The sequence below is a fragment of the Eurosta solidaginis genome, chromosome 3, assembly GCF_040869045.1.
Source record: "Eurosta solidaginis isolate ZX-2024a chromosome 3, ASM4086904v1, whole genome shotgun sequence".
Classification (NCBI taxonomy): Eukaryota; Metazoa; Arthropoda; class Insecta; order Diptera; family Tephritidae; genus Eurosta; species Eurosta solidaginis.
In genome coordinates, this window is record NC_090321.1 from 275,288,896 (window position 1) to 275,314,187 (window position 25,292).

At 35.1% G+C, this 25,292-nt stretch overlaps 1 protein-coding gene across 2 annotated transcripts in view; it reads left to right on the plus strand.

Moving 5' to 3' along the window:
* LOC137245613 (arginine kinase Lit v 2.0101-like) overlaps nt 1-25,292 on the plus strand; it is a 104,201-nt gene that overhangs the window by 56,032 nt on the left and 22,877 nt on the right. For both annotated transcript variants that reach the window (XM_067776561.1, XM_067776562.1), the window contains exons 10-14: nt 3,638-3,904; nt 4,199-4,345; nt 9,669-9,822; nt 10,476-10,633; nt 14,504-14,624. In XM_067776561.1, the coding sequence (XP_067632662.1) occupies nt 3,638-3,904; nt 4,199-4,345; nt 9,669-9,822; nt 10,476-10,633; nt 14,504-14,624 (847 nt within the window). The remainder of the gene's footprint in view (nt 1-3,637; nt 3,905-4,198; nt 4,346-9,668; nt 9,823-10,475; nt 10,634-14,503; nt 14,625-25,292) is intronic.

A 25,292-nucleotide genomic window follows, 5' to 3' on the forward strand; every position in this document is an offset into this window, starting at 1 on the left:
AATAACAAAACGTTTTAAGACTTTTAGTGGGAGCTGAGAAATATTGAAAATATTTTGTGATTATTTGGGGACTATTTGGGAATTATTTCGGAATCATTGCGCGACGGTTTTAAGGATCACAGTGAGAATTTCTCTGCATCAGTATTCTTATGGGATAATATTCGGTTGATTTTAGCACAGTTTTTGGTATCATTTCTAAATTGTTTTGGGGAATATTTCAAAATTATTTTCGGGATCATTTCGGGACTATTTTGCGACCGTTTCCGGTACGATTCGGAACTAACTACATATTTTTAAATAGTAAAGGATACTTTCGGGATTGTCTTTCTCATAATTATGCATGGTTTTCTGGATCGATTCAGGTTTAGTTCAAGATAATTTCGAGACTATCTCCGGGTTATTCCGGTACAACTTCAAGAAAATTCCGCCTTTAGAAAATATATGTCCAGTATATAGTTCTTAAGGTTTAGCTATCTGTGAGTCAAGTTGGGTTGAAATAATTCTAGCCGTTTTGATGTGAGTCACAAATGCAAAATCTGGTCATGTCGACATAAAACATCCAGATATCCAAACTTTCCAAATCAAATTTATAATATTTGTAAGTATGTATGTATTTATGGCTCATGGTTCAAGTTATTTACGGAATAGTTCCATGATCATTCTGAGACAAGTGTTTTTTTAGTTGCGGGTCATTTCACGGCTTTTTCCGGGTGTTTTCTAGCTATTGCTGAATCACTAAGGGACTATTTAGGATTATTTCTGGACCGTTTCGTTATAATTTTTGGATTATTTTTAGAATCATGTCAGACCATTTCGGGACTATTTCAGGATGATTTTCGTGAAAAATTCGTGGCTATTTCAGCTAGTTCGGGAATGTATTCAAAATCACTTCGGAACCATTTATATATTATTTAAGGATTATTTCATGATTGCTTCGGAACTGTGTTCGGAATCTTTTCGGTAGGTACTACTTCTAAATTACTTCAGGACTATTTCAGTCTGGTTTCGAGATTGTTTTTGAGGCTATTTTAAGACTTTCCTGGAGTTTTTCCTGACCGCTTAGCGGTTGTGATCCCAATAGTCTCGTGGATGTTTCGGATGTTTCTTCGTTGTTTTCGTAACAATATCGCGGTGAACATTTCGTAACTTTTCCAGCATGGTCTGTATATATTGCTGATGTTGTTTTCGAGATTGTTTCAGGTTTATTTCGGACCATTTTAGGAATGTTTCAGGTGACATTTTGTGGCTGTTTAAGAATCAAGTCGTATGGATTGCCACGGAATATTTTTAAACTATCGCCAGATAAATTCGAGATTGTTTTCTGAACAATTTCAATAATATTTACGCCTCAATTCGTAAAAAGTATTTCTGATTAATTGTGGCCCTATTTAAAAGAAAAGGTCTTGCATAAGTGCAAGTCCGTAGTAACGGACGCGACATTCGCACTCATATAAACCTGCATAGAAGGGAAGATGAGCAGCAGACTGAACGGATATTATAATGTTTTGATAACATTACCAGAATGCTTCATTCTATAAAAACTTGTACGCCTCAAACATTTAGGTACTTATATATATATAATATATATATATATAATTATGCTCGGACGTGACAAGAAAAGGAGTTTACGGAATCTGAAACATCTTTTTAAAATGCTGGATGCAAGATAAAGTACGTATACGGACGCGACATTTTTTTTTTTTTTTTATGAATAACACTCCACTTGAAAATGCATATTTTTTGCAAGACATACCTCAGGTTTTAGGTCTAGTCGAATAAATAAAATCTGCAAACTTGAAGTCCTTAAAAACCTGAGATTGGGGCCAAAAACCCCTTTTTCATAAGCGGAGACATATAGTGGTATATAGCTTTCCATCTGTTTATTATTTGAACTATTTTGAGGTTATTCAATAGAAAACGTTTTTCTGCTTCTAACAATTCGCAAAAACGATACAGCCTTTCTTTGAAAATCATGCTTCTCTATCCAGGATGAGGGGAAACAAAAATTCCAAAGAGAGATTATCTACAGATATAAAAAAGTTGAGCAATACCCAAAATCTCTATAATCTATAAATTCGTAAAAACATACTTCCACACTTTTATTGATGAGACACGAACTCATTCGCATTTTTGAATTACTAGACTCCACAGAGACGTTTTCTTGTTAACCCCTCTTTGAAAAAGCATTGGTGAAGATACCTCTCTCTGTCTCTCAAATGGCTTCTTATGTTTATATCCACTTCTACTTAAAAGATTCTCTCACACCATTATGCATTTGTTTTGCCTATTTAAGCTTCCCAAAACATCCTATCGATCTGGTTACTTTCGCGATGCAAAAATACTATCTTCCTTCTAACACTTTACGCCTCATTGCTTTTGTTACTTCTGTTGCTATCGAAAAAGTTTCCAAATGCTGTGTCGCTTCCATATATAAACGCCGGTGCGTTTTGAGGGAGCAGTTCTCCCTAAAGCTGATAAGAACTGGGAGCAACGGCGATATCTCCAGCAATTATTTCTTCAGAAATGTCGTACTGAATAAGTGACTTGCGCAATAGAAAATGCTAACAGGATGTCAATTAATTTTAAAACAAAAATATAAAATTTTAGTAGACATTTTCCTAAATGTATTTTATTGCCCAATACTTTGAGCGTTTTAATGTGGCCTTTGGAATATGTATACCTGAATCGGTAAAAGATGATAGAATTTATATAAAGAAGAGTCAAGCGGCAAACGGAAATAATATTGTAAGAGCGTCATCTAAATAACAAATATATAAATTATGTATATATTAGGGCGGGTCGATTTGTGGGGAGGCAAAAAATCGCCCATTGCTCTGTGAAAATCATATTCTAGGGATCAAAATAAGAAACTTTGCCGAAGGAACCATACATCTAAAACGAATTCTGATGTTTTTTTGCACTTTACATGAAAAAAATCGGCGATTTTTTGAAATGTTTGTATGGTGAACCCCCAGGGGGTGTGCCACTGGCATCGGTGGGTCGGGCCTCCAACGTTAGTGGGGGTCGGTCATACATTTGGACTCGATTGGAACACTCTAAATGGGACAAAGTGGGATTTTTCAAAATTTACCCCTTCCTGGGGGGGGGGGGGGCATCACAATTCGTTATAGAGGTATGGTTCCTTCGGCAAAGTTTCTTATTTTGATCCCTAGAATATGATTTTCATAGAGCAATGAGCGATTTTTAAATCGACCCGCCCTAGTATATAAAATGCATGTCCCTAATAGCTAAGAGAATCAAATATATCTAATTTTCCCCAGGACTATTTGCCTAAATCTAAATTAACGAGTTGAGCTTTCTTAATAATGTTTTTTTTTCTATTAACGCTTGAGAGTTATATAAAATATTTATGATACATAGCTATGTGTATAAGATTGATGGTTTTTCACTTCCATATCCAAACATTGTCTTATACATACATTTGTACATGTTTACGTCTATAGAAGTTGATGAGTAAAAGCAATTCATCTTAATTTTTGTATGCACAGTAGTTAGCCTGCCCACTATATATATATTGAATACAAACAAAAAACAAATACGAAATAAAATTAAACTTGTGACGTACTATATATGAATTCGAAAACAGCTTTGTGATCAACAAAATGTTTTTAATTAGCATAATAATGGACATACAACAGAAGCAGAAGCTCAAGACGAATATAAAGCAGACTATGATTCTGAACATGAATTTGATGCTGAGGATGATGTTCAAATTATCAATGATCCACAAACACCAGAAAAACTCGATGAAAATCACAATGAAGATGAATATGTTGACGTTGAAGGAAGTTCACCCTCCTCTTCGATGGCAATCGAGGGTTTTGTGGCAGGTGTATCGGAGGATAGTAGAGTTCAGTCACAATCCGATGCTTATGTACATGAAGTATTAATGCTTAACTTGAATGATTTCTATAAAATGTGAAGTTTTAAATGAATTTTTTGTTCTATCTTATTTTTGAATTAAAGTTTTTTTGTGCATTCATGATTTAATCACCGAATCAAGAATCTTTTTCGCATTATAATTTTTAAAAGTTTTAAGTTTTTGCGCATTTTGTTTGTATATCTATGTAGCTTTTTGTGTTTAACTACTTAAGCTTGTGTAACTTTTGTATTTCCTTTTTTACTTAAATAATATTTTCTTGAAATATTTCGATCTTTACTGAAATACAATAACAAGGAATCATATATAAAAGAAGCAATCGATTCCGCTGACATGGAACAGTTGGCGCAAATTGTGCTTAATGGCGATGGTAGTAAATTGGTGAATCTGAAATCAAATAATCCAGATATACAAGCTTTTCTCAACAATGTACCTAACTATATGGTAAGTTTATTGTAATTCATATGACATAGTACTCAAATTTTTATAAGTTTTTTACTGAAAATATGTAAAGCAATAGGGCAATTCTCTCAGTCTAGGAAGCGTTGTAAATGTAGAAGGTATTCCTACATTCCATTTTCTAGAGCAAATATACAAGACTCAGAGAACGTACTTTAGTACGCATTTAACATCCTTTCGATAAGATAATGCAATAAGTGCAAAAAGCGTTAAATAAAAAATTTGTTTGTATGTAAGTTTTTATGCATTCAAAAGTTTATACAACTGCCGCTCACAAAAATGTGTTGTTTTTTTTTATTGAAACTTTCAGCTTCAATATTCTTGTCACATTTATAAATTTTGTACTCAAGGAGAATCCAGTACCAGGTGTTGTTATACCAATAGCTGCTAGCTTCTTCTTGATTATTTCCCATACAACGCTTTGTTTAACAATATGTCAGTTATTTGAAATCAATGCTAATTTTCTTTTGACGTGATATTCTACTGCACGAACCATTGGGTTGAATTCGGTTTGTGATCACCTTGTACAGATTCGCCCTGAATAGTCATGTGTTTGTGTATAGAAAACGTAGAAGCGGAAGAAAATTTTTCACAAATGTATTTTGTTGTTGCGTGTAGAAAAATTTCGACGTTAAAATAGAAAACTTTCTATGTTTTCAATGGTTTCTAGACGCAAATTTCGAAATTTTTATTTGGAGTTCTCTGAATTTTTAGTACATATGCATTTATAAAAGCCCAATCAATTTAAGTCTAACAAAAACAAGTCATTTCTTTCATGAGCGGGGCTGAACAATAATCTTATCCCATTCGTAATCTCCAATTAATGCGCTGTATAAGATAAGAAATATATAGTGAACAGATGTACACGATTTTAAGATAAATATAAAAAAATGGCAAAAAACCCTCTTATCTGAACGATCGGTTGTATGCGACATATATTATATACAGCTCCGATCGAAATCATTTTTTTATGAAATCTTCTATGATATATTAGAATATATATCACCGAGTTTCACGCTTATACTTTCTAAATTGCGGCAGGAATGACCAAAATCGTCTTATCTGAACGATCTGTTGTATGGGAGAAATATGTTATAGAGGTCCGATCCTACCGGATCCAACAAATGTCTAATATAATACAAAAATACATCCTTGTGCAAAATTTCATTCAGATATCTCAAAATTTGAGGGATTAGTTTGCGTTCAAACAGACAGACGGACGGACGGACAGACGGACATGGCTCAACTCAGTTCGTCGCCCTGATCAATTCGGTATACTTAATGCTGTGTCTATCTTCTATATTTCTCAACGTTACAAACATCGGACCAAAGTTAATATACCATTTCATGTTCATGAAAGGTATAAAAAGTTCAAAATACGGTAAAATTCTGTTATTTGAAAATTTGTATCCGAAAGTTTTTAAGATTTTCCTCCATACAAAGTGCGAAATTTTTATACTCAGTTGAGCAGAGCTCACAGAGTATATTAAGTTTGATTGGATAACGGTTGGTTGTACATATATAAAGGAATTGAGATAGATATAGACTTCCATATATCAAAATAATCAGGATCGAAAAAAAATTTGATTGAGCCATGTCCGTCCGTCCGTCCGTCCGTTAACACGATAACTTGAGTAAATTTTGAGGTATCTTGATGAAATTTGGTACGTAGGTTCGTGAGCACTCATCTCAGATCGCTATTAAAAATGAACGATATCGGACTATAACCACGCCCACTTTTTCGATATCGGAAATTTCGAAAAACCGAGAAAGTGCGATAATTCATTACAAAAGACAGATAAAGCGACGAAGAATAGAAAACTAGTAAAATTTTTGACAATGGGCGTGGCACCGCCCACTTTTAAAAGAAGGTAATTTAAAACTTTTGCAAGCTGTAATTTGGCAGTCGTTGAAGATATCATGATGAAATTTGGCAGGAACGTTACTCCTATTACTATATGTACGCTTAATAAAAATTAGCAAAATCGGAGAAGGACCACGCCCACTTTTAAAAAAAAATTTTTTTTTTAAGTAAAATTTTAACAAAAAATTTAATATCTTTACAGTATATAAGTAAATTATGTTTACATTCAACTCCAGTAATGATGTGGTGCAACAAAATACAAAAATAAAAGAAAATTTTAAAATGGGCGTGGCTCCGCCCTTTTTCATTTAATTTGTCTAGAATACTTTTAACGCCATAAGTCGAACAAAAATTAACCAATCCTTTTGAAATTTGGTAGGGGCATAGATTTTATGACGTTAACTGTTTTCTGTGAAAATGGGCGGAATCGGTTAATGCCACGCCCAGTTTTTATACACAGTCGTCCGTCTGTCCTTCCGCATGGCCGTTAACACGATAACTTGAGCAAAAATTGACATATCTTTAATGAACTTAGTTCACGTGCTTACTTGAACTCACTTTATCTTGGTATGAAAAATGAACGAAATCCGACTATGACCACGCCCACTTTTTCGATATCGAAAATTACGAAAAATGAAAAAATGCCATAATTCTATACCAAATATGAAAAAAGTGATGAAACATGGTAAGGTAATTGGATTGATTTATTGACGCGAAATATAACTTTAGAAAAAACTTTATATTATGTAGAAGAAAATGAAAAAGTTCTGCAGGGCGAAATAAAAACCCCTTAAAATCTTGGCAGGTATTACATATATAAATAAATTAGCGGTATCCTTCAGATAATGTTCTGGGTCACCCTGGTCCACATTTTGGTCGATATCTGGAAAACGCCTTCACATATACAACTACCACCACTCCCTTTTAAAACTCTCATTAATGCCTTTAATTTGATACCCATATCGTACAAACTCATTCTAGAGTCACCCCTGGTCCACCTTTATGGCGATATCTCGAAAAGGCGTCCACCTATAGAACTAAGCCCCACGTCCTTTTAAAATACTCATTAACACCTTTCATTTGATACCCATATCGTACAAACTCATTCTAAAGTCACCCCTGGTCCACCTTTATGGCGATATCTCGAAAAGGCGAACACCTATGGAACTAAGGATTACTCCCTTTTAAAATACTCATTAACACATTTCATTTGATACCCATATCGTACAAACGCATTCTAGAGTCAACCCTGATCCACCTTTATGGCTATATCCCTAAATGGCGTCCACCTATAGAACTATGGCCCACTCCCCCATAAAATACTCTTTAATGCCTTTCATTTGATACACATGTCATACAAACATATTCCAGGGTTTCCCTCGGTTCATTTTCCTACATGGTTATTTTCCCTTATGTTGTCACCATAGCTCTCAAATGAGTATGTAATGTTCGGTTACACCCGAACTTAACCTTCCTTACTTGTTTTTTTTACTTTTTTAGTTTGAGCTAATATGATTATTAACATTTTTATACTCAGGGTGCTTTGCACACAGAGTATATTAACTTTGATTGGATAACGGTTGGTTGTACAGGTATAAAGGAATCGAGATAGATATAGAATTCCATATATCAAAATCATCAGTATCGAAAAAAAATTTGATGGAGCCATGTACGTCCGTCCGTCTGTCCGTTAACACGATAACTTGAGTAAATATTGAGATATCTTCACCAAATTTGGTACACGAGCTTATCTTACCCAGAATATAATGGTATTGAAAATGAGTGAATCGAGAATCGTTAAACCTATCGTAACAAAATTCGGCAGAGAGTTTGCCTTCACTATAAGGAATGCTTTGAAGAAATATTAACGAAATCGGTTAATGACCACGCGCACTTTTCATAAATGATTTTTGAAAGGGTCGTGGATGAATAAAGTAAGCTATATCTGTGCAAAAAAAGAGCTTTATAACAATGGTATTTCATTTCCCAAGTGGATTTATAACAGTAAATAGGAAAAAATTCAAATTTTAAAAAAGGGGGGTGGCATCGCCCCTTTTATGACTAAGCAGTTTTCTATGTTTCGGGAGCCATAACTCGAAGAAGAAATAACGGATCTTGATAAAATTGGGTACACATATTTCCCCTACAGCAGGAAATATTTCTAGAAAAAATGGACGAGATCGGTTAAAGAGCACACCCGCTTTTATATAAAAGATTTTTAAAAGGGTCGTAGACGAAAATAATAAGCTACATCTTATCGAAAAGGAGCTTTGTATCAATAGAATTTTACTTTTTAAATTGAATTATAACATTAAATTGGAAAACCCTTAAATTTAAAAAAATGGGTGTGGCACAGCCCCTTTTTTGTCTAAGCAATTTTCAATATTTCGGGAGCCATAACTCGAAGAAAAATTAACATATCGTAATGAAACTGTGTAGGTACATTTATTTTCCTTATAGCAGAAAATATTTCTAGTAAAAATGGACGAGATCGGTAAAGACCACGGCAACTTAGATATAAAAGAAGTTTAAAAGGTTTAAAAAGGTTGTAGACTAGAATAATAAGCTATAACTTAGCAAACAAAATAGTTTTGAATCAATGATTTTTCACTCATCAAGTTTTATTGTAGGAGGAAATGGGGGAAAATTTTTTTATGTAGAAAAGTAATTTATGTGAAATGAAATGTGCAATTGAAGCTCACGCTGAATATATAATGTTCGGTTCTTTACTTGTTTCTATAAAATTTTTGTTTTAATTGGTACTAATTTTAAATGTTTCTTCCTTAGTATTTTATTAATTAGTATAAAATATATTGGCATTGAAAATTAATAGCGAGAGCAATATCAAAATCGGTGAAAATATACGATTTTCTAAGGTATGTCCGTTATTTATTCTTTTGGCTTGGAAAAGAAAGTGCATACTTTTAATTATTTATTTCTTGAAGGAACACCAAAAATATATGAACGTTTGGTAATAGAAAATTTTTATTGAACTATAATAGACAATTAAACCTGCATAAACGTGAATCAAAAATATTATTTTGTACCGGTTTTGCATTAAAACGATTGGTGTGAGTACATACCAATTTGCATAACAAAGTTTGCTAAAAAACTACTTTTATGGTAAACTATGTATTTGTACTTTAGGCTTAAGAAAAATCTGTTGTTTTCATGAAAAGTAAGAGTAAAATTTTTATGCATCCTTCCTTTTGCTTAAATATGTTTTTTTCCGTTAGAAGAAATTTGATGGGAAAAAGTGCAAGTAAAATAAAGTGATCAATTTCTCTTCAGAACACTCCTTATTTAGATAGGATGACATTCGTAGCAGTGACAGAAAATACCAAAAAAAAAAAAAAACAACTTTTGAAGTTTTGCCGTTAATTTGCTGCTAAGCCTCAGACCATAATAATGCTTATATAAAAATCAATTCCTTTCTTATTTTAGAGCAAAATCCGTCGTGTGCACGAGGCCGCCCGTGAAGGCAGCTTACTTGCATTGCAACAGGCTTTGGATAGACGAAAGTTTGCTGTTGCCAAGGATGAGGTCTCCCCGAACGGTGCAACGCCATTGCATGTAGCTGTGTTATTTGGAAATAGCGGTAAGTGGAAAGTTTAGTAATTCTTTAAAAATGGTACTGAATTTTATTAAGTGGTGCAAATTTAGTTGTTTTTTTTTTAATAAAAAAAAGTCTAAGCCTAATTAAGATAACTTTTTACAAGACGTTGGTATCAGAAGACGCATTTCGAACTCCGTTTTTAGAATCCGAAAGCGTGAATTAAAAATTGTATTTCTGCCAAAAGATCTAAGCAAAATATTAGTTAAAATTTACAGGTGGTTGTTGTATTTTGCCAGAATTGTTGCCCACATACACACACTAATGCTGCAAGGTGTTCTGCGCGCATTTAATTTCGATCCACAAACCGGTGTTGGACCCACATAGGGTTATTATTTTAAATCGCGGCCGAAGGCACCCCAACACAGAAAGGTGCTCTGCGCAAAAAAACTGTGGACCATATTACCCTCTCGGCGTCATTTTATGGTTTTTTGTAAATATCTTTCAACAGAAATTAAAGTTTTAATTCCCGCTTTCGGATTCTAATAACGGAGGTCGAAACGCGCCTTTTGATACCAACTTTGATAAGTTTTGACAAAAATTAAGTGGCGCACCATCTTGTAAAACGTAATCCTAATGAAGAGTTATAGAAACATTCACTTTTATTCTATTTATTATTCCTTTTCTTCTCTTTAAAGATATTGTGCGCTATTTGGCAGCCCGTTTTCCTGAAACAACCACTATCGCTGACAATGATGGACGAACTGCATTACATTACGCTGCAACTATTAACGATAATGGACATTTTTATAATATACTTACACAATTGGGTGCAAACAGTAAAACGTTGGACAAGGTGAACATGTTAACACTAACAAATTTTTTATAAGTTGGACAACTACTTGCTATATGCTTGTTATTTGAGACGAACGGGGTGTGTGACCTTTTAGAAAAGGGTAAACTAATTATGGCAAATGGTGACAATTGCCCCAAAAGAGAAGTTCAACTGGAGAAAATTGATCACTACTTGGACCCCCCTTTGTGATGCATAAAGTGTGAATTGCCACTCTCTGCACACTTATTACAATCCTTCTATAACTGAGTCCATCTTTGTTGCCTTTGTTTTCCTGAATACCTCGGTTGTCTGTTATTATCGGCAGATTTGTTCATGCATTTTCCTGAATATTGAAAATTCAAAAGAATTTGGTATCTCAAAACATATATATATTTTGGAAAGTGCAAGATTGCAATTTAACCAAAAACGCACATTGAAACTATGAAAATGAAGCAAATACAGAGATGTGAGTACAAGTACTTGATATGTAATAACTTGTGTGCATGACTCGTAAGCTTTCAAAGTACTCGCATAAAATAAAAGCTTAGTTTGAAGGATATAGTACCGGTAATTTTGCCAAAATATTACCTTAATTATCCCGAAGTAATCCACAGAGCATTCTTGAAATAGTTCAAAAATTATAACAAATTAACTCGAAAATAATTACAATTTTGTTAAGTAGTTATCTTGAAATGATTCAATAAATACCTCGAAACGTTAACTAATAAAATTGCGAAAGGATTCTGAACTAGTCCTGAAAATGATCTGAATGCAGTCCCAAAATGACCTCAGAATAGTCCCGAAGTTAATTCCTAATAGTTTTGATATAATCCTTACAAGATTCCGAAAAAAGCCGGAAATAAATAAATAAATAAAAAACCATCCTGGGCTGATCCCTAAATGATGTTATAAAAGTTATCCCCAAATGTTTGCGAAATTGTTCCAAGAAAGAAAAATATAAAAGCGTTGTTTAGTTAAAAAGCACACTAACATATCTGTCACAGGAAAAAACAGGTACCATGGCGTATACGTAATTTTTTTTTCGTAATTTGGTATAAATATACAAGTGAGGCTTATACATATAATCGCGTCAAAAAAGAAACAAAATTATATAAAAATGCCCTTAATAAAGCAAGGCTTTGATTTCTGGGGTTGCTAAAATGAATGTTTGATAGTAATATATGCAAAGATTTGTTGTGAAGCCCGGGGAACGACTTCATTTGACCATTTTAGGCCATCCCGCCGCCACCCCCCAGTTTCCTGATGAACTTGAGGTGGACAAAACCTCGACGACTGCACGATAATGGTAAAATGTTCCGGCCCATCCATCGATGGCCTATGCTAGTCTTTCCAGTTTTTTCACCTTGCGAAATCTTGCATTGTTACAGACCAATTTCTCATCTCTGTTGAAAAGATCAATGACATAGAGAAGAAGAGAATCTTATGATCCAGCCTCAAGGGTATGTGGAAACTCAAAAAGTTAAAGCCAAGTTTTTAAATTTCTTTCTTCTTGGTCTCAGTAATTTCAGATTTAAATATATGAAGCCTTCATAAGAAAATCTGAGCTTAGATCCTTGAACAACACGTCTTAACCATTTCCTATCGACACTTAAGCTTATATGTGAAATTTCGTGTTCCACGTTTTATTTAAAAGGGTGCGACAGAGAAAGCCCGTTTATTTGACTTATAAGAATATCCTTATTATTATAAAAACTTTATTTTTCCAAAAAGTTTATGATTGTTCGCGATAAGAATTTCTTCAAATGAAATTTTGTAAATAGAAGGAAACTTTCTATATATAGTACATGGACACTTAATACCTTTCATGAGAACGAAATGGTTTAGTCCGAAGCTCAGAATTATAAGACCTTAAATGAGACGAGATAGATCCACCGACAGGTATACCGAAATGATCAGGATGACAATCTGAGTTAACTTAGCCGTCTGTCTGTTTGAATACAAACTAGTTCTTCAATTTTTGAGATATCCTGAAGGAATTAGGTAAGCGGGTATATGTCGGAATCGAATGGGCCGGACCACTATAGAATATTTTTCGGAAAAGAGGCTTTAGTTATATCTTCCTTACTTCATTAAAAAAATGTAAGGCTGAGCTTCTCTCCCAATTTGCATCGTGCTCCTTTTAATTTTTCCTACAAATTGGGGTACGGACCCTACATGTTTTTTGCAAATTCTATCGTAAGGAGTACACATTGTTGCCTCAAAAAATTTTAGATGTTGCTCATGTAGACAGTAATAACCGTGAAACTTTGTGTTTGAGGATAATCGACTAATTATCTATCAAAAAAGTCGCATATGTAGAGGTGTTCTCTTTATGTCACAAATCTTTAACAGTCGATTATTCGGAACTATTGCTCGCTCCGGTACAGCCAAAGATAGTCCACTTCTAAGGTTAGGTTAGGTTGAACTAGGCGGTCCGTTAGGACCTCACATAGGCTGCGTAAGTCCGTAGTGCCACCAGAAGTTTTTTTAACGACCAAACTGAAATTGCCTATTAAAAGCAGTTAATTTGTAATAATATAAATCCGTCCTTTTGGCAAATGCTAGAAGTTTTCTAGGACCTATGCAACTTGTTGCTTTAAGTCCTCCCTTTTTAATGACAGGAGTAATTTTGTTGGTCTTAAGTTGTAAGACGCATGATCTTCGACTCTTTTCAGCCCCGTGCTTTGGTCCACGCCATTTCCGTTAGGTAGTTCATATATTGTGACTTTCGGCTTCCCTTTATCCTGCCCAATCTATATTTGGCTTGTTAATCCGCTTTTTCATTCCTACCTGTCTCCATATACCCTGCGACACAGTAAAGCTATTTTCTTCTAATGTTTCTGCTGGTTTTGTTACGGTACCCGCCTGAAAAAATATAGTGATCTGGCAGCTTGAAAGATCTTTTTATTTCCGAATCAGCATAGTATACCGCAGAGCCTACTTCTTCCACTGTTTTAGAAACGCAGTTACGGAATCAGGTATCGTATTAGTCCTATAATTGATGAAGCTACACTGCCGTCCATAGCAAAAAGGCAGTAAAGTGTAAAAAGTGAAACCGGAGAAATTTTAAATTTTATTTGGAAAATTGAAGATTTTTTCATATAAGCTTCAAACTTAAGACCTTGTTCTATCTTTCACTTAATTGTAATTTACATTTTTAATTAGTAAATTGCATTACTTTATTAGTAAATCGCAATCGCAGATATTTATTGGCATTAAAATTCCTAAAAGGTAGTAAGTGCATTTTAGTGCCTTTTTGCTATGGACGGCAGTATACGACTACCCCCCAGAATACTAGTACCCCGGGTCTACAGAATGGCATTCAGCGCATCCGTCGGGGTTATTTTCAGGGCTCCCGTAATGCTAAGCATTGATAGCATTCACACCCCTTCCAATTTTTTGAGGTAGGTTATTTTTTGTGTCGCTGTCCACCAAATAAGGACTCTATAGTAAAGGATAGACTTTACATACACTCCAGCATTCTTTTACATGCATGAAATGCTGTCGAGGTCTTCTTCACTCTCTCCTCCATGCTGAGCTTCCACGACAAGTCACTATCTAGGATGATTCCTAAATATGCAATTTTTCTCCGGCAGGGTCACTACTCCCAGCTTAGGCATAGTCCCCTGCTTACTTGTTTTAATTATTATCAATCCAATTTTTCATGTTCTAAGGAAGTTCTTTCTTGACATAAATTTTGCACCGAGCTTTAACACCACTATTCGAAGAGTTAGGCATGTCGTATGAGTAACAGTAATTGCTGTGATTCAAATTTATATTTTAGTTTAGTATAAAATCAACCATTTTGCAATTAAAGTCTTTCCTAAAAGTCCCTTTCGATAATCATTGTACATCTTTTATTTTTTCATATATTTTCTTTCTAAATAATAGCTGGGTCATACGCCAGAATTTTATCAGAATAATGAAGAAGCCAAAAACATACTAAATTACAAACAATTGCTCAGCAATTTTGGAGCTGAAGAACTTGCAGATGGATTACTAAATGATCAAGGTAAGAACTAAAACTTATTTAAATATTTTATTATATACAAAAATGTACATAGACGAAGAAAAATATTTTAAATATAAAAACAAACAAATGTGCTTTTTGTAGTAGTTTTGCAATTTCTGTTGCATTATTTCCTTTTGCCAATTTGTAAATTTTTTTTTCTGCCTGTTTACTTTTATAGTTTTCTTGAATTTCAAATCATTTTTATTTCATCAAAAGCAAGGTTAATTGCTTAAGTTAATTTTCAACGCCTTTTTTGCATTTTCTTCTTTCCTTTATTCATTTGTACACGATTTTATTTGTGCTTGTGGGTTTTTCTAATTAACAAACACTCATCACTCTTTCATATTGAAATTCTACAGAAAAACTCTTGCACACACAAATTTGCTTTGCTACATGCATTATATAAGAAAGAGTTTGTCCTTAGTACTGTAAAAAGTTCAGGGTGTTCTAATAAACTTTATTTGTACTTCCATTTTAAATTAATAATTTTATTTGTTCTACATACTTATGTTCACATGTACCCGGCCGCAAAGTTGTGTGGCCTTATTAAATGAACCACCCATTAGGCGAGTGCTTGTACATGTGTTATGTAATAGCAGCTGGCACAAATGATAGATTCTACCATATGTGCTTTAGTATAACCGCCGGGTCTGTGTGAAAATATGTATGTGTACTATTGTGCTTGATTGGTAAACTTCTTAAAATGAACTCAAAATTGTTATTTGAAGGGTCAATTGGAATAGTATTGAGGTTAATCAAAGAAAATTGAACAAGGGAAATAACGCTCAATTTTAAAATTAAAAGCGTTTTCTTTCATGAAAAACATTTTTATTTATTTACTTATTTTATTTATTTATAAGGTATCAAACACAACAACCATAAGTTTTATTTACAGTGTTTGACAATAGGACTGACTTAAAACAAAGTAAATATACGTAGATACAAAATATGTTTAAAAAATTTTAAATAGTTTAAATTTTAATAGTAAGAAGGATTGATGAGGTTTGTAAGGGCAATAGGTAGTTGAAAAAGATAAAGAAGAATATGTGTAGGAAAGTGTGGAAGGTATATAGAAAGAAAAGTATTACATTTTAAAATATTTAAATTTGTTTAACAAAATAACGCAATAGTTCCCTTCATACTTCTAATCTCCATCGGTAATGTGTTCCAAAGACGAACCGCAGAAACAAAAAAATGACGCTCAGATGTTCGTGAGTTGAATGCCAAATGCAGTATTTGTGAAGAGCGCACTGATCTAGTGAATTTTAGCCGTTCACTAAGAGTTAAGGGTTCCTTATTTACCAGAATCCTTTGTAGGAGTGTTACGGACCTGAACTTTAGTAGATCATCTAGTGGAACACAACATATTTTCACAGCATATTCGGAAATGTGTTCGTAACGGCTAACGTCGTAGATATAGCGTGCAATATTATTGTACAAAACATTAAGTTTTCTACTACAGACACTGTCACAAAGTTCGCAACCATAAAATAACGTTGGAATCAAATATGACTTCGCTAAGAGCAACCTTATTTTAACTGGTGTGAAGTGCTGAGTAGTCCAAAGTACTCTTAGCCTTCCACAGATTTTGCCTATTGCTGCAAAAATATGATTGTTCTACGTCAATGTTCTATTGAAAGTAACACCATGGTTTTTTACGGTGACGGAAAATGTTATCTCAGTGTTGTTAAGCATTACTTTGGGAAAGCGGTTAAGGTCAAAGGTTTTCTTATAGATAGCGATGCACTGCGATTTACTGGGTTTTAAGAATAGTCCATTATCACTAGCCCATTCATTTAATAGGCATAGATCGACATTCAGATTGCGTATGCAAGTTTCAATGGAGGCGAATGGACTACTTAGATATATTTGAACATCATATGCATATATGTGAACATTGCTGTACTTAAGAACATTTGGTAGGTCGTTTATATATAACACGAAAAGTAAAGGGCCAAGTATAGATCCTCGCGGAACACCTTTAGTTACAGGCAACAAGTCAGACATAGAACTACCCACACTTACTGATTGGGATCTCTCATGGAGGTACCACTTGATTAGATCTACAGCTGGGTTAGAAAAGTTAAAAAGGTGCTTAAGCTTAATTTTTAATTTTTTAATTTTTAATTTAATTTTTAATTTATTTGGATTAGAGTCGACACAGACACAAAGCGGTCGACTACTAAGATATATAAAACATAAAATTAATGTTAGTATTAAAAATATTTAAATTCAACCATACATAGGAAAGAAAGTAAAAAATATCAAGCCAGACGTGACAGTATTGAATTATGCAACTCGGAAAACGAACATTCAAAACTGATGCAGTTATACAAGTTGTTGTAGTGCGAACACCAACTTCGCAGTGGATTATTTTTGGCAAAATTTTGCCGGCAAAGTGGTAAATGAAAAGGCACAAAGTGCCTGGACGTTCTACCAGGAACAGCAAAATTTAGTCGACTAAAAAGATCAGATGAGTCGATCTCGCCCATAATGAGCTTGTGAATGAACATTGCCCCGAGTAAAGGCCTTCGGTTTTCTAAAGTTGGCAGATTTATAAGGAGACGCCTATTTTTATATGGTGGCAAATGCACACTAGAATCCCAGTTAAGACCATGTAGTGCAAATATAATGAATTGCTTCTGTACTGACTCAATACGCTTTATAAAGTTTTGATACCCTGGGCACCAGACACACGAACAATACTCTAAGATTGGTCGTACCAACGATGTGTAGAGGGTCTTAGTCAGATACGGATCATTAAACTCCTGAGCCCATCGCTTCACAAAACCGAGTATACCCGTTGCTTTGCTTACCATTGATGAAATATGCGTATTAAAAGTCAGTTTAGGATCAAAAAGAACGCCTAGATCACTTACGACAGATATACGCTCCAAAGGCGTGCTGTTTAACGTATACGATGTCAAACTTGGCTTCACTCGGTGAAATGTCATTAGTTTGCACTTCGAGCAATTCAAAACTAGTAAATTTGCAGTACACCAACATTGAAATGAGTCAAAGTCTGCCTGAAGAAACTCCACACGGGAAGACTCCGAAGGCAAGTATGAGTAACAAAGTTTAACATCATCCGCATACATAAGAGTTCGGGAATGTATGAGAGTTTGTGGTGAGTAATTTATAAACAAGATAAAAAGTAACGGACACAAATGACTACCCTGAGGCATACCAGACGTTACATCAAACAACCTAGAAAGGCTGTTTTTAGACAAAACTTGTTGAGTCAGATTCGCGAGATAGCTTTCCAGCCATGCAAGTAAATGCTTCGGAAATCCAAGTAAATTAAGTTTGTAAATTAAAAGCTCATGATTGACAGAGTCAAACGCTTTACTGAAGTCGGTATAGATCACATCCGTTTGCCTATTGTTTAAAAATCCATCCATTACAAAAGAAGTAAACTCTAGCAAGTTGGTAGTAGTTGATCTACGCGGCACAAACCCATGCTGGCAGGGCGATAATATGGAGCTACACATGTGTTGAAGTTGACATGTAATTATTCGCTCAAATGTTTTGGGCTATACCTCTATACCTTTGTTAGCTATACCTCTATAGTTCTCGATACTAGACCTGCTACCTTTTTTGTGTAAAGGTATAATAAATGATTTCTTCCAAATCAATGGAAAAGTGGCAGATTCCACAGATAATTGGAATAATTTATGTATAGGCTCAGATAAGTTAACTGCACAGTATTTGAGTACACAACTAGGAACACCATCTGGACCCGGAGAAAAAATCGGTTTCAAACCGAGAAGGCTCTGAAGAACAGTATTCTTATCAATTACTGGATTAGGAAGGCAATTAAAACTTTCCAAGTTGTAGGAGTGTTGACCGGGTTGATTTTAGATGAGTAGGTCGACCTGAAGAATTCTGCAAATAATTCCTCAATATCATTATCAGAACTAGCATTCTTGCAATCAAAAGAAAAAGTAGCTGGAAAGCCAGGTGTTTTCCTCTTGGAATTAACAAAACTGTAAAATCTTTTCGGATTGTTGAAAAATTGAAATTTACAACTTCTTAAGTACAACTTATATTGTTGGTTTAGACAATGAAAGTTGCAACGAGCAACCGAATATTTAGAAAAATCGGCAGACGATCCTGATCAGCTTTCAAAGAAGCTATCAAGAATACCGTAAAGAATACCGTAAAACTAAGTAATGCATGATCAACCGAGTCAAATGCCTTCGACTGATCTAAAAGAGCAAGAAAGGTAACACGATCATGGTCCATATTCTGCCTTACATCATCCGAGACATTTAGTAGCACAGTGATACAGCTTCTATTTTTCCTGAAACCAGACTGGTACGGACTAATTAGGGAGTTACTATTTACGAACAATTTTATCTGCCGATTCACTATACGTTCGAACACTTTTGACAGAAATGGCAAAATAGCGATAGGCCTAAATTCACCATTGGGCTTTTGAATGGGAATAATTTTCGCCTCTTTCCAGCATTTTGGAAAGACCGCCGTGGTTAGAAGTGTATTGAAAGCGTAAGTGAGGTATGGTAGAATTTTTGGCAATAGGCATTTAACAAATTTTGCCTAAATAAATGGTAAAACTTGAATAAAGTTACTCCTACCACTGAAAAGTGTTAACTTGTATAGTGCATGAAAAGAATATAAATGGCAACCCTGTATATCAGCAGATTTTCACAAGCGCACTGTCATTAATAATAACAAGTAAGGGTGTCTAAGTTCAGGTGTAACGGAAGTTGTATTTACGCTCCTGTTTATTTTACATATTTATTTAAATAGCTGCATTTTAAGGAAACATACCCAAAACTTCGAGCTTTCGATATGTTTATTATGAACTTTGGTAACACAAAGGTTGATCGTAACGGCATAAACGAATCGAGATGAATATAGACCCCATTTATAAAAATGCTCAGGATGAAAAAAGGAATTGATTTAGTCATGGCCGTCCGTCCGTTAACACGATAACTTGAGTAAATATTGAGATATCTTCACCAAATTTGGTACACGAGCTTATCTGGACCCAGAATAGATTGGTATTGAAAATGAGCGAACATATATAACACGATAACTTGAACAAATATTTAGATATCTTATTGAAATTTGGAATATGGCTTCCTTGGCACCTATTTCCCATGCACGAAATCGTATGATAACCACGCGCATTTTTATACTTTTATACATAAAACATTTTGGAAAACACAAAAAACTTGATTATTTTTAGTAAATAATACACCTAGAATGCTGAAATTTGATTTAGGCCATTTTTACTACAAATATTTCTTGTTATAAGCCCAACATCAGCATCGAATTCTGTTACGAGGGATTTATTAGTTTTGAGGTTGGAGAAATATTGTGTATTAGAGATAAACGCCGCCGATAAACGTTGCTATATTTTGCACTCGTTTAAGTTTCTCTAGGCCATTTATTGTCCATGTTGAAAATTGGTCGGATATGGTCGAAAGGGGTATCAACGGATGCGCATCACTGCCAGTTATAAAAAATTGATTGCGAAATATAACTCTTTCTAACTGTGCAAAAGTCATTTAGAAAAACAGGCGTTTTCGATATCAGCTTAACACGGACTTTGCATCACCCAATTCACCAAGTTATTAAAACAAAACACTAAAAGAAAAGTGATATAATTAAGATATATGCTCAATTTGCATATTTAAAGAAAAAAAAAAAAATAATAATGAACAATGAATTCAATTAAAATGCCCAAGGCGAACATGTTTTCAAATTGGCCTCGAGTTGTTAAAAAAGCTAAATTCCCAAAAAAGGTGCCGATTTTTTAAAAAATTGTATATTACGATTGGCTGTTAGAATAAAGGAATTCAGTGAGGCAAAATCCTTTAGTAGGTTCTCCTTTGAAACGATTCTTACCTCATACTTAAGTTGAGGATATATGTACGTATGATAAGGGTTTGAAAAATAGCTTCGTCTTATATTCAAATATAGTGACCACCGCGCCGATATTTTTGATATTCGGCGGCGGTGTTTATCGCCGGCGTATATATCTATTCCACATGGCTAAGCCAGCCTAGGATGTAACTTAATACTTCCCCCTCTAGCATATACCGAAGTCCAATGGAGGGAGAATTTAAGGTATAAGCCCAATCAATTTAGCGGAAAAAATTGAGAAATAGCATACGCCTTGTTAAGGGAGAAGCCCAGCCCAGTTTCTTGGGGAACATATTGAGAAAATTTATTATATTTGGTTGCGTATAGCACAAAGAGATTTTTAATTTAATTCGCCTGAAGATACATTGAGTTAACGATGAAAATATGCAATGAGTTGTGACATTGACCTGTCACACGTATAAGCGTCACGACGTTGTTGTTGTTGTTGTTGTTGATGTTGCGATAAGAAAACACCGCGAAGGCTTTGAGGGACATTGTGTCGGTATTCACTCCCCTACTGTCTACTGGCAAGTTGGATTAGCAGAGGTCTTGATAGGTGTTTAAATCGCCAAGCGTAATGCGATTTTCATCAGTGCAAACCAAATATTGCATTTTACGGTACGATGGGTATTGATGCAAGACAGCATCCGCTTTCCATCTTTTAACCATTTCTATGCACACTGTAACCATCGCAAATACAAAACTCAAGTCTGGTCGTAAGCTCCATCTAATAGCGCCGCAATGATTTGATATGATTTTCGTATATACCTTCACCGTCTTCCCTGTTAAACGATTGCAATTGAGATGCTCTTGAGATAAAGGACGGGTAATTTTGTTTTCATTGTAGATGGATAGATCGAGTGTGCTGTCGTAATCCTGCGAATGGGAGCCCAAGGGAAAGTGCCGGGTGTTGTTGGATGAACGCCTGGACAACACTGTTTACCAAACGCACCATTCGGGAGGTTACCGTTGCTGAGCCCAGAACATCTAAGAAAGTGAGCTATACTGCACAGATGGAGAAAGCGTAAATATTTTATGCTGATATCAACTGCGGATAGTGTGAAGAACCATGAGTTGGTTTCACTCGTTTACATATGTGCCGGGGTCAGAGAGGAGGGAAAAACTTGGGCAGCGACAAGTGCTTGTCATTGCTTTTATCTGAACTTAGTTATGGGTAGCAGCCAGGTGAGCAGCTTTGCTGCTCTAAGGTGACGGAAGAGCGCTACAAACGATTTAACCTTTTTAAGAAAGAGCACTACAAACGATTTCATCATGGTCCTCGAATGTTGGGATCAAGCGCAGAAAACACGTCCGATGAAACTATCCTTTGCATGATACGCACTTCCATGAATATGGCCGTGTTTAATATATTCCCAACCACAGATGCAGATAATCCGCTTTCTTGGACCACAGCTAACTTTAACACAATTCTGAGGCAAAAGGGCATAAAGCAATCTAACTGCGAGGAGCTGTTCCAAGGATTTTAATTTGTGAGCAGGATGTTGTTTCACTGTGTTCCTATAATGGCTATTAGCCCATTATTTCGAAATTGCGAGACATTTCTTTTTCTTAGGAACCAACATTACACAAACAATATTGTCAGCTTAGAAATCTAGTGAGAATTCACTCTTGCGAATAAATGACGAGTAAGCAAATGAAAAGTAAATTCCTCTCGCCCCCAACAAAAATCATACTCTACAAACCACTTATCGAACCCTTTCTGCTATAGGGTGCCGAAGCATAGACTTTGATATCAGATGAGGTGGTATTGGTGAAAGATGAAGCTTCGGTCAAGAACGTATTCTTATCCGAACCAACCTATGGAAGCAGAGAAAGAGGATGGACCCCTCTCCGGTGGAAGGACCAGATAGATAACGTTTTAAATTCCCTAGGTATTATCTATTAGCGCCTTTAGCCAAGCGAAGAAGCGACTGACGCGAATTATTCCACGGCCTAATCCGTTTAACCGCTTAAACGCCATTTAAGTAGTACACTCTAATGACAGCGTTTGGCCGTGAGATTATCCGAATGCTTACTTACTTTGTCCAAAGTAGCACTTAACGGCATGAATTCATCAAGAATGACGTGAACCGATTTTTTTTTTTTTTTTTGTATGACAGAAGGTTCTCTGTCTTATACTCATTCTCCGCAAGACGCACTTTTTATAATCAGTCGAGCAGAGCTCACAGAGTATATTAACTTTGATTGGATAACGGTTGGTTGTACAGGTATAAAGGAATCGAGATAGATATAGACTTCCATATATCAAAATCATCAGTATCGAAAAAAAATTCGATTGAGCCATGTCCGTCCGTCCGTCCGCTTGTCCGTTAACACTATAACTTGAGTAAATTTTGAGGTATCTTGATGAAATTTGGTATGTAGATTCCTGGGCACTCATCTCAGGGCGCTATTTAAAATGAACGATATCGGACTATAACCACGCCCACTTTTTGATATCGAAAATTTCGAAAAACCGAAAAAATGCGATAATTCATTTTCAAAGACGGATAGAGCGATGAAACTTGGTAGATGAGTTGACCTTATGACGCAGAATAGAAAACTATTAAAATTTTGGAAAATGGGCGTGGCACCGCCCACTTTTAAAAGAAGGTAATTTAAAAGTTTTGCAAGCTGTAATTTGGCAGTCGTTGAAGATATCATGATGAAATTTGGCAGGAACGTTACTACTATTACTGTATATGTGCTATATAATAATTAGCAAAATCGGATGAAGAACGCGCCCACTTTTTAAAAAAAAAATTTTTAAAAGTAAAATTTTAACAAAAAATTTAATATCTTTACTGTATATAAGTAAATTAAGTCAACATTCAACTCCAGTAATGATATGATGCAACAAAATACAAAAATAAAAGAAAATTTCAAAATGGGCGTGGCTCCGCCCATTTTCATTTAATTTGTCTAGAATACTTTTAATGCCATAAGTCGAACAAAAATCTACCACTCCTTTTGAAATTTGGTAGGGGCATAGATTTTATGACGATAACTGCTTTCTGTGAAAATGGGCGAAATAGGTTGAAGCCACGCCCAGTTTTTATACACAGTCCACCGTCTGTCCTTCCGCTCGGCCGTTAACACGATAACTTGAGCAAAAGCCGATATATCTTTACTAAACTGAGTCCACGTACTTACCTGAACTCCATTTATCTTGGTATAAAAAATGGCTGAAATCCGACTATAACCACGCCCACTTTTTCGATATCGAAAATTACGAAAAATTAAAAAAATGCCATAATTCTATACCAAATACAAAAAAAGGGATGAAACATTGTAATTTGATTGGTTTATTGACGCAAAATATAACTTTAGAAAAAACTTTGAAAAATGGGTGTGACACCTACCATATTAAGTAGAAGAAAATGAAAAAGTTCTACAGGGCGAAATCAACAGCCCTTGGAGTCTTGGCAGGAATACTGTTCGTGGTATTGCATATATAAATAAATTAGCAGTACCCGACAGATGATTTTCTGGATCACCCTGGTCCACATTTTGGTCGATATCGCGAGAACGCCTTCACATATACATCTAAGGGCCACTCCTTTTTAAAATACTCATTAACACCTTTCATTTGATACCTATATCGTACAAGCAAATTCTAGAGTCAGCCCTGGTCCACCTTTATGGCGATATCCCTAAATGGCGTCCATCCATAGAACTATGGCCTTCTCTCTCTTAAAATACTCTTTAATACCTTCCATTTGATACACATGTCATAAAACCACATTCCAGGGTTACCCTAGGTTCATTTTCCTACATGGTGATTTTCTTTATTTTGTCTCCATAGCTCTCAACTGAGTATGTAGTGTTCGGTTACACCCGAACTTAGCTTTCCTTACTTGTTCTTCTTTATGTTTTTTCGTCATACCTTCCTCAACAAAAGAAGTGATGGCGTTTTCTTTCCTCAACAGTATGTTACCCTGATGTTGCACTCTCAAAATCTAACTTTTGAACTAGGTCACCTGAAGCTATGCAAAGTGGCGGATAATGAGACCCATATTCTTACTCAGAGGAAATTATTTGGTTAAATGAACTTACCAATACACGCGCGAGCTCAGAGGGACCAACGGTGCGGCATTAATTTCTGAAGAGAAATCCCATAAAAATGTTTGATACGTTCGAAAACACGCAAGTTTCATACGATCGGTTTTGTCTAGCTATACACCTCGACCTAAAAAATTTCTATTTGAATTTCGCAATGACTGTTCCTTTAAAAAAAAGCATTAATCTTTATATATAAATATCACGTGTCACATTGTTTATCCGCGATGGACTCCTAAACTACTGAACCGATTTTAAATATGTTTTCCATCCCGTGTGTAGTTTGATCTAACTTGAGATATAGGATAGGCTGTATCTCAGTTGCAATATTATTTTATTGCAATTTTTTTTATATGTTTATACGTAATAATAAAATGTTACGTATACGCAGTGGCACTCATATTTTCAGGTGGTGCGGATATACTTCCGTGTAATTGGTTGGTGTTTATTTAAACAACGTGCTTATCAATAAAAAATATTATAGCGAATGATATCAAGTATAGTACATCACCAGGCCCGTCGAGAGGTGGGATGCGGGGATTACCCCCGGACCCCGGGTCTCTGAGTGGGCACACGATTTAGAAGTACTAAGACATTTTTGTTAATTCAGGAGAGTATTTAGTTGTTCCATGTGCAATTTTTAAGCCGAATTTCAAAAGTAACGAATATCTGCATTTCGTTTTAATATTATAGTGAAGTGTGAAAAATAAAAAT